This window comes from Coenobita brevimanus, chromosome 39 (assembly GCF_032717465.1).
Source record: "Coenobita brevimanus isolate Jiangsu-jjx chromosome 39, ASM3271746v2, whole genome shotgun sequence".
NCBI lineage: Eukaryota > Metazoa > Arthropoda > Malacostraca > Decapoda > Coenobitidae > Coenobita > Coenobita brevimanus.
The window spans coordinates 13,982,430-13,993,935 of NC_136992.1; the positions used below are offsets into that span (position 1 = coordinate 13,982,430).

The 11,506-nt window shown below is 38.1% G+C and overlaps 1 protein-coding gene across 1 annotated transcript in view; it reads right to left on the reverse strand.

Annotated features, from left to right (window-relative positions):
• Positions 1-6,163, reverse strand: part of AGO1 (protein argonaute-1) — a 198,583-nt gene extending 192,420 nt beyond the window's left edge. The window contains exon 1 of the mRNA XM_080270147.1: positions 6,085-6,163. Coding sequence (XP_080126273.1) covers positions 6,085-6,094 — 10 coding nt within the window. The 5' untranslated portion in view covers positions 6,095-6,163. The remainder of the gene's footprint in view (positions 1-6,084) is intronic.
• Between the last annotated feature and the right edge of the window lie 5,343 nt (positions 6,164-11,506).

Below are 11,506 nucleotides of genomic sequence, written 5' to 3' on the forward strand. Positions count from 1 at the left end.
AATTTTATATTTTCTCTAACAAATACAGTAAGACCTCACTATAACGGACTAATTGGGGCCCCAGCCATTCCGAAAGCGCGAAATTCAGATAAAAGTGACATCTGGGCTTTCCCCTGCTAATCCGGACTTTTCCCGAAATATCAGACATTAGTCCAGATTGCACCAATGGTTTGGAAGTGTTTTCAGTATCATTACAGTACTGTACTGTTATAATTTCACTACATTAATCAAACAGTATAATAATACTGTACTGTACACTGGTAAACATGTCTTTCATTTACCTTATTATGGTGAACATAGCTGAAGTGGTCAGGCAGTCCGGACTGCTTATGGCTTTATCGGACATTTCCGATTTATAGGAATATAGTCCGGTAGCTCCTCCATTCTCATAAAAGCGAATTCCAGTCTATTGAAGTCCGTTATATAGAGGTTTTATTGTACAGAAAGAATGACTGATTTAACATACAAATTCTTGAAAGTCAGATGGAAGTGGTGTTGCCTTACTTTGTGGCTCAACTAGTCTGGCAAATATAGGCCAAAACCTGAATTACAACTTAGAATTTTGAGGGTCAAATTATATGCTGGCATAAACAGTAAATTATCACCACCTTATTCTCTAAAACTGTATATCATTAGTGTATTGAACTATATACCTATACAATACTATCAATCAGAAACTTGAATCACACAGTACTGTATGTGCAATTAACACTAGTGTAGAGTAAAATGCTGGAACCTCACAATAACGGAGTAACCTGGTTATTCATTACTGGGGTTACACAAAATGTATTGCGTTTACCAAGGTGAAGCAGGGTACCACGCTTTCATCAGTGGTAAATCACACAATGAGGAATCATCAGCAGCATTAATCAACAACCTCTTGATCAATAAACACACACACAATATAAATCCATATTCATTGTATAAAAATTAGAGCAATAAAAAAGTAAATAACTAAATTAATACCGGCAATCAATTTCAGTACCATACTACAGCAGAAATGAAACCCCACAGATTATACTATAAAACTACAAGAATGAGACCAATCCTGCCAGCAAGGCAATTATTTCAAGACCTTATTGAGCCCACACAGCTTGAAGCTAACACTAGTAACACACATATAGATAATGACCATAGTGGAAGTTATAAATTATGCCTGACATGAATATGAATATGAATGTTAATACAATATTTTGATAAAACTGAAATGTATGATACTACCTAAGTAGATCCTGTGCAGTTAAAAACACTAAATCATATCATATGAACCTCCTAGGTAGCTGGAATTAAATATATACACTGCAATACACAGTAACTGTTACCAGTGCTAGAAGGGCCTACTACTTGAATGCTGTATAACCTTATGTTAATAATGCATCATAATCTCAACCCTTCTTCCCACCTAAAATACTAGGTGAAGGAAAAATAATGGAGGTCTAGTATTCAATCCTGGGAGAATACTATTTCCAGTATCTAACCACATCACAGGGCCAGTGCTGGAAAAAAAAAAAAAAAAAAAAAAAAAAAAAAAAAAAGCCCCTCCCTACACTAGCATACAATCATAATGGGAAGCAAGTAGAATTCACTGAAGAGTCCAATAATGTATCACTGAAAAGAGCACTATTCGGCTGCTGCAGGCAGAGCAAACAATGATTCACTTAAAGACACAACATTATGCTGCTGCAGGATTATGGCAACTAGATGTAATAATTCAGGTATGTAAACTAAACATCAAACATACCGCAACTACAGTAATATGTAATGCTTAAAACCCATACAGTGATGTGATGAGGAGTAGACTGAGATGGTCTGGGCAGGTAGAGAGGATGGAAGATGACAATTGGGTAAGCAGGATGAGAGGTATGTATGTTGAGGCTAGAGCTGCATGAAGCAGATCAGAAATGACTTGGGATGTGGTTATACAGTGAGACTTCAGGGATAATGGTCTGCACAGAGAGGCTGCTAGAGATGGAAGAGATGGAACAGCACACAGTCACCATTAGGTGACCAAGACCAATGTATGCAAGCATGTTGACTCCTTTAAAAGCAAAATTAACAAAACAGCATTTCCTATCACATCACAAGACCCATCTTTTCAAATACAGTACTGTATACTTGTGCAGTGCTACACAGGCAGCTACATTACTCTGCTTTATTTAAAAAAAAAAAATATCTGATGGCATATATGACATCTTCCCTCCTCCCAAATAAGACCCAGTAAATCCCCCTGCATCTTATTTGCTCAAGGTCAAAATCACAGGTAAGTTCTGGTTAGTAGTAAGTGGTGGTTTCAGTGGTCCCATCACTGAGCTCTATAATATGGAGAGGCTTTCTCATGGCTAACACAGCATAACTGGTGTAGCTGTCGCCAGGGCGGCGCTGGTGTAGTGGCAGCCATGTTACACCTCGCCTGATGCCCACAGTTTTTGAACTGAGGTGTTCATTGGGTTTTTGAAAGCTGCTGATGATTCCGTAATATATAGTGTCATGGTCAGCTGTGCAGCTTCTGGATGCAAAAATGGATACAGGAATTCATCAGAGAGAGATGGAATTTTCTTGTGCGCTAATTCTGTATGATTATTGCCCCCTGCGGTGGGGCTGGAAGATTCTTCCCCGGTATCCCTGAATGAATGAGGCCACTAAAACGGGCCCATTTATATCCAGTCTTTCTCTCCATGTCCTCTTCTCTTCTGTTCACACTCTCTTGTAGATATTTCCATGTTTCTTCCGGTTTATATCAATCTAGAAATTCGGTTTCATGACATGGATAGTGCCATAAAGGGTAAGTTCTGCACTGCAGCAATCTATGTCGTTGTTTTATACTCATTGGCTAATTGAACCCGATATAATTTGTTGAACTAGGCAGAAAAAAAATCATAATCCATATCCATTTTTGCATTATAAGCAAAAAGTGTCTCTTTATTAACAATCACTGCTTAGTGGAAATGATGTATTTGAATTTGAATTTAAGTGTCGGTGTTTCAATATGGCCGCCAAAATCACACGCCCGCGGCAGAGATAGTCACTCCATATTATTGAGCTCAGTGGCTGCCATACCTATAAATGATTTCCCTGTATTTAATATTGCAGTATTAATTCGTTATCTATTATTACTTCATCAGCAATTTGCAAAACAGAACGGTAATTACAAAAAAGTACAGCAAAGGATGCAGGAATTTGCAAACAGCTGTTAGAACTCTTTCTTTTAGTGGCAGATCAGCTGATGACAGGAGGCTCTATGTTTAAGGCATAATGTAAGCTTATTCATGGAGTAACGCCGAACAATCAGCAATCGATTAACCAAGAAAACGGAGGTTAGAAAACAGATTTCTTTCCCTTCGAAGTCCCTTCATGGAGCATCGCCACAAAAATATAATTACGCACTCAATGGAGAAGCTCCAAATGTGCCATATGTCTGGAATTCTCTACCATGTCGTTCATTATCCCGGCTTAGATTCTGGCAAGTTAGGTGTTACTCAATGGAACTCCTCACATCACAAATGGAAAGGCAACTCATTCTTTTAATGGTGAAACAAAACAGCAAAGAAAGCTTATTTAAAATTTTATTTCAACGAGTTTTCTTGTAATGGCGAATCAAAATAGCAGAGGAAAATTATTTAACTTCAACAAGTCTTCCACTAAGTTCATATTTATAATCTTAAGCGCTGATAATATCAACTTGCTGCGTCTGCTTACATATCAGTACTCAGTGAGTCATGATCTGTAGTTTTAAGGTAAATAACTTGCCATGATAACTTAGCAAGATGTTAACTGGCTACAGAATTTACCAGTTCAGAATACAGTACTATAGCCTCGTTTGACATCAGCTAGTGTAGACAGTATTGATAGTGGGGAGGAAGGGTGGTGATAAATATAGCAAGAAACACCAACATGATTAACCTGTTGCAGAACTTCCCCAGTTCAAAGCATTAAAGCTTTTAAAATACACTGTATGCCAGTGAACACAGGGGTTATTACATTTATCAGAATTCACGTACTTCTCACCTTCCCTAGCCAATACTGCATCCCGTCCCCCACCCCCCCCAAAAATACTGACAAAATTGGGCTGCATCTTTTTCTTTTATGCTCGTGTGTCTTACATACCATCAAATATGGTACATTAGTTCAGCACTATTGTGGAAAAGCAGTGGATTAATTCACTATTACCAGATCTGTCAAATGAAGGGTATATTGTAGTATGCATTTTGGACTTAAATATTCATGTGCAGTTTACTATATAACTTTTTTACAATCAACACAGCTTGAATAAATAATATACAAGAGAATATTAATGAGCCATCATCATCTGTGATGCCTTGGGCTCTCCTGACAACACCCAGACAAGGGATGGTCACAACAGAATTGCCTCTACCGCTATTTTATCATCACACACCTCCCTCTCAAACACTCCGTCTCTTCCTTCTCTCTCCCCAATATACAATACTGTACCAATGAGATTTGTGTGCCCTGAGCAGAAATAAACAGGTACAGAAAAGATGCTTGGGAGTCATCATCAGCCTCAGATCCTTTGCTTTAAACTTTAGAGCAATGGTAAGCCAGTGATATGAATGGAGTAAGTAGAATATAGTACTGGAAAAAAAAAAAAAAAAAAAAAAAAGAGGAATGGTACAAATATACTGAATAAATACAGTATATTTTTTATTACCAAGGTCTTCCCTGACTACAAACTTCAAAGGAATTCTGATGGGTAGCTACATAACTAGGCTACATATTACCTTTAACTGACTATCTATAATGAAAATCTACCTACATGACATGAAACAGGAATTAATCTCGGTGAAAAAGTGGCTGGAAGAAACAAGAACTTAAGCAAGACCCAACACTATTTCCATTCTTGCTACCACCTGGCATGACAACTAACTTAAGAGATCCCTATGCACTGGTAATTGCAATCAGTCTCTCCTAGGTACTGTAGTTTAAAAATGCCTGGTAACAGGTGAGAATATAAAGTGCAGTCAATGTGCTGCTGGAAGCTAAAGAAGCTTTCAGAATCCCACCTGCTCATAGGAATTCTTTACACTGAAGGTTGAACTACGGTATACATATCATCTATGTAAAACAGTTGGGCCTAATAGTCTGAGCAGTAGGTTGAGCTTACCTGTGGCACACAATACCGTACACAACAGTAAAGCAGAGTACAATAAATCCTCATTATATCTTGCACTCTTTGGTGTATTTTTTCTCCACAGCTATTTACCACCCATCCACCATCTACTACCCAATCTAGTATTGTCCCATCAGGAGAGTTGGAGCCCAGGGCTTGGCTACTAAGTCCAGACATTTAAGGCATTTCTTTCTGGCTGCTCACCCCTTTGCAGCATTACATAATTTACAGAAATAATATATTAATGCTCTACTGCTACCAATAAAGCTGATTTGCCTGTCTCTCCCAGTTTACAGTGCCAACTGTATGGAAAGGTTGGTTCTGTGAAACATAACCCTGACACAAAAATAAGAACAGCCTGTACACTAACAGGAACTAACAATCCATTCGACTTGCTTCACATACAATACTTGTACATGTACATGTATTCACATAACATCCCAACTCCTGGCTTAGAAAAAAAAAAAAACCCTTCTTCAGCAAGGTTTCTTACTGGGATGGGATACAAGCTGCTAAAGCCAATACCGTACTGCATATACAATTTCGCCAATTTTACCTACTTCACAAAATATCTATAGCCTATTTGGGGTTCTGCTATAATATTATCCGTTATTGTGAGATTCTGTTTATAGCTACATTAAAATTAAACACCACAAAACCAGAGAGAGCTGCATTTTGAGGACATAAGCATACAAAAATCTAGTTCAAATTACACAATGACAGCTGACACCACTATCCTTCAACAGTTATCACTAGTGCAGCTAAATACCAAGATGTGAATTGAATTTATTTGTTGTACACTGTGTATATAATTGCTGCCCCAAGATGTATTCATGCAGGTGCAAAAAATATGCATTAGTATGACACTCACATAATAATGAAAAGATCATGTACCAGGTGCAACTCTCACTGGAGCTATGGGATATTGCTAGTGCTAGATCCTTATATCTGGTATTTACCTTTTGTCATTCCTTTTCCCAATGGGTTTGGGTAATATTCTTTTAAACTACCACTGAAAATCTGTACAAGTTGTGAAAAGATGATTAGGTGGGGTTGAACATCACATACTACTTACAAGCTACTCCCCTCCACCCATCATTCTGTAAGACAGCACAGCAGAACTTCACATTACCGGATTACATCAGCAGTAGCCTATCAATTCCAAATTGAAACTTGATACAATAGCATACATGAAGTCAAGGTGTTCTAACTCATAGCAGTAAGTGGTGACAAACACAGGTATTAGTATGGTAGTAAGCAAAAACATCAGCCACAACAATCTATTTAGTACTGTACAGGTAATACCGTACTGTACTATACCATGTAATGCACAATAATTAAAGTCATAATCAAGGACACTGTACCTCAAGAATTGCCATAATCAACAATACTGTCCACAACTCATAACCCAGTACAATGCTCAACCTATTACAGTATAAATGTGTACCATACCCTGCCTACCTTCACAATCAATTATGTCAGGTTGTTCCACCAAAACTGAAAATCATATACTGTAACTGATATTGGACTGATCATCAACACTCTCAACACTCAGTACTGTACTCAAAACGAGAAATACAGTACTAAAACTATGCAGCATATACATGAATTCCATGACTACTTCAAACTGCTAAAACCATTACTAACCTTGAAATCACAAAACTTGTGTACAGAATTGATATATACTTTAACTGGTGCTGTAGTGTATACACCATATTTGTAACTGGTTCCTATACTGGCGACCAAATAACTCACCCACAAATAACTGCAAACATTTAATCAGTTACATTACTTATATTGCTAGTAAAAGCTTGAAAATAACCATAAGACATTCCCTGGACTGCCTGATGATGCCAGATAAGGTGTTAAGAGGCGGGGACAGATGGATATTGCCCATCTGATCTCCCACTGTACTCCACCACACCAACTACTGATACTTCTGAATGAAATCTCAAGGCAACTTTTCCTGCTCTACAGCAAGATCTTCCCTTGGACAGCCAATCAACCAAAGTTTCTGCAAGATGAGCATGAAAGAACAGGCACCTTGTGATTTGTGCCCGAAGATGGGCATTAACTCAAGCATTACAGTACATTCCAGTTCTCCAAAGTTCACTTAAGAACTGGGATGACAATGTACTGTGGCTTGAAATTACTGAAGCTTTCTTCCAATAACTAACTCATTTAGACTGGGTGAGACACGTGAGTAAATCTGTCACCTAGTGCATTGCTGGCTCACCAAATGAGACAAATTCGAGAATCACCATCATGGTGGTAGCAACAATTATACAGCGGGATAGTATGCACTGTATCACAATTAACATGGTATTAAACTACAGTCAGTCACAAAATATTTTTATTTACTTGCTAAATTATACTAGAATATCACAAAACTTGTGCAGAGACTGTTGCAATAGCAAATACTGTACTACACAATACAAAAATACCGTACTGAAATTTTCTTTTTCTTTTTTCCACCTACAACCAATATATTCTATGTCTTGTTTATTACTGTACGGTGTTTCTAAATTCAAACACCAACCACTGAGTTACAATCTCTCACCTCAGTCATCACTTTACCGTTCACTACATTCACTTGTGAATCCAAGTACCGGTATTGCTCCTCTAAACTCTGAGGAATAGTGATTCCCACAGGCAGAGTAAAGTCAACTGAAACACAACAAGGCACTAAATAATGGCAAAACACCTCATTGGGTTCAAGACAGCTAGCTTCAACTCAGCAGAGATTTCCACAAGTTGAATAAAGTCCTCTGATCCTGTCCAGAACAAAGTACAGTACTGAACAGTACACTTAGTTACCAATTTCATTGAATGACATACTTTTAATTTTACTTATACCACCACAAGATAAGTTTAAAATAAGAAACAGTTAGGTCCTTTCTAAGCATCTGGTGCATTTCCACCATAAGACAATTTTACTACAAGCGATCCCCATTTCACGAACGGCTGACTTACGAATACAGTACAGTATTCAACTTTATGATCTTGTACTTTCAGCACAGTAATCAATAAATTACATGCGATATTCAACACTTTAATGTAAAATAGGCTTTGTATTACTGATTTTGCCCAACTGAAGGCTAATTTAACCTTATCCCGTGAAGGGAGGAGCGTAAATTCTGGCTGTGCACGTAACTCTCACTCGAGAGCTTTCAGAACACTTGCGTAGAGATATTTTACTTCTAACACTTATAGGAAAGTTACTATACATCTTAGAAAGGCCACTTTGGTCTCATTTTGAAAATGAAGAGTTTTGCTCTGTCGTACATTGTCCAAAAAGACAATATATACAAAACAAAATGCAAAAAAAAGTGAGCAGAATTTAGCTGACATGCTAAAATTTTACACTGGCCTTTATAAAAATATTTGCAAAAAAAAAAAAAAAAAAAAAAAAAAATCAATAATTATATTTTTTTATTCCATTCGTAGCAGAAAAAATTTCCTTTCCAATGATGCATTACACTTGTTTACAAAAAATTTGAGGCAAGCATGAAATTAGGTGTTCTAACCTAGTTTTGGGGTGCTGATTTCAGATTCGAAATCCGTTTTCACTCATCACCTCTAGTTTTTGAGATATACATGTATACATGTATGTACATGTATACATATAGGCCTAGACCCAAAATATTCGCCAAAAATCCATTTACTGTCCTATTTTCTTAGAACTTGGTTTAAAACATGCATCACAAAAAGCTCAAACATGTCAAGCACTACACGCAGAAGGACTGGGGGTCTAGGAGCACTTTCGTGCCTGGGAAACAGTGCCCAAGAAAATCCTCTGGTGGACATGAACAAGATGCTTCTTCCCCCTCTTCATATCAAGCTTGGCCTTATGAAGAATTTCATGAAGGCCATGGACAAGGATGACGCTGCCTTCCAACACCTGTGCACTCTGTTCCCAGCTCTCAGTTCTGCTAGGCTCCAGGAGGGCATCTTCATTGGACCTCAGATCCAGGAGGTGCTGAAGGATGAGGTATTCGAGGGGAAGCTCACCTTGAAGGAATTGAGAGCATGGGAAGCATTTAAGGTAGTCTGCCATGGCTTCCTTGGTAATACACGGGCACTAGATTACCAAGAGCGTGTCGAGAAGTTGTTGCAGGCTTATCAGGATTAACTGTCCCAAGCAGCTTTGATAGGCTTGGTTGACTAGGCCTGGCTATGAAGCTCTGTTGGTTAGGTGATTATGTGCAATTCCACTTACAACCAGTTTCTTGGAATGTAACCTGATCATAAGTCAGGAACCACCTGTACATTTACAAAATTCTCCAGTTGTGAAATTAATGAAGGATACAGCATATCTAATCCCTCCAGTCCAAAAAGTCTCTCCTAAGCTGAACAAAATTGTCTGAAGGTAGCAAGAATACATTTCATTCATTCACGTATCATCTAACCCAGATTTAACCCAAGGGGAGCATAGGAGCCCGGGGCTAGGCAAGGTGGTCCTGACATTTAAGATGAGAGTGACCAGCCTCACTCATCCCAGAGTGGCATTAGGGCCTACGAGAGCAATAAACCCCAACCATCCCTTGGATATAAACCTGCACCAGCTCAATCCAACTGGAGCACTTTAATTACCAATTAAACCACCAGGCACCATAATATGGTTATATGATTACCACCCAGCACAGTAAATGGTTTCCTGGTGTATAGGAAACCATTTGGCTTGCCATTCAGTGTAGTGTCACTCGTAGACAGAAGGAAGAGGAAAGAATGAAGGAAAGAAGGAAGATGAAAGAATGACGAAAAGAAAGAAGGAAGAAAGGATGTCACCCGTAGACAGAAGGAAGAAGAAAGAATGAAGGAAAGAAGGGAGATGAAAGAATGACAGAAAGAAGGAAAGAAGGGAGGGAGGAAAGGGCAGGCGCCTGACAGCAGTACTACATCGAATGAGTGAATGGTGAGCACCCCCACCAACCACTTCAATGAAAAACTGTAAAGTGGTCAAAGAGCAATACTACTTGTAAATGGGATGGCTACACATTTATAGAACTCCTAGCAAGCCTACAAGGCACAATCAGTTCTGGGCATTTGCATGCTGCACAGCACTCTCTGCATGCACTTATTATGCACTATTGCTGGAGACAGAAGTAATGATTTTTTTTTTTTTTTTTTTTTTTTAGCATGACAACCCACTGATGACTAAACTCACTTTCTCACAATTACAGAATCAGTATTTGCACTGAAACCTGATACTGGTCACCTTCTTTAAACAACTAAGCTTACAAAGCCATCCCTTTACCTACTCAACACCTACCTACACCCGGAAAACAATCTTACCCATACTAAAATACGACTGAATATACCAACACTATACTACTGTATATCCACTTCACAGAATCCAGCTGGGGAAAAATATAACCAAATATTTCATCTCTATTACTTCCCACTTTGCTGGCAAATATCCCTAACCTGAGAGAGGTTGGTCTACTTTTCTGTATACCGTATTTAATATGATGTATCAGGGAGGGAAGTCATGGACATTCCCTAAGTATGGTGTAATCCCCAAAACTCAAATTTCAATTTTCTAACAACATCAGTTTTACTAAAGAATTCTGAAAGTTAGTTTTCTGACAAAAAAAATAAATAAATAAAAGAAAGAATATGAGGCCCAGCATGTCAAAACGGTGTTAAGCACCAATAACAAGTTTGCCGTAAATCATGGTCAAAGTTTGGCAACATTCCAATTCATGTAATTTTGTCACTGCTTATTGGATTTATGTAATTTTTGTGCACAGTGTACTTCAACATATGTGTAGTATGGTGATAACATGAATTAGCAAAATATATGTAATATACAGTATATATATATATATGGTGGTAGGTGGTGGAAACCATCATCCACTCACTTGATGTACTGCTGTCTACTTCTTCCTTAGCCTTTATCATTCTTTTTCTGTGCATGCCTTCCTCTCTTCCTGTTTCTCCCATCTTTCCTGGTACTACTTATCACTTTTCTTTCCTTTACACTGAGTGACAAGCCAAATGGTTTCCTGTAGGCCAAGAAACCATTTACAACGCTGGGTGGTAACCATATAAGCAAACCATACATGTTCCCTACATGTCAACAAGAGGGTTGGTGGAGGGTTAGTGCCCCTCCCCGTAAAACACACAACTCAAAGTCAAATGGCCACCCCTTACGGGATTATGGCGTCTGGCAATAGATATATAGATATACATATATATGTATATATATATATATATATATATATATATATATATATATATATATACAGTATAAAAAAAATAGCGTTCAATGACAGATACAAGGAATTATGTCATGGTTCTGTGTAATGTATGCGAAAGTCTGACCGCAATTTACGGCTATTTAATGCAAATATAATTATGCTTGGGTATGTCTTTTTC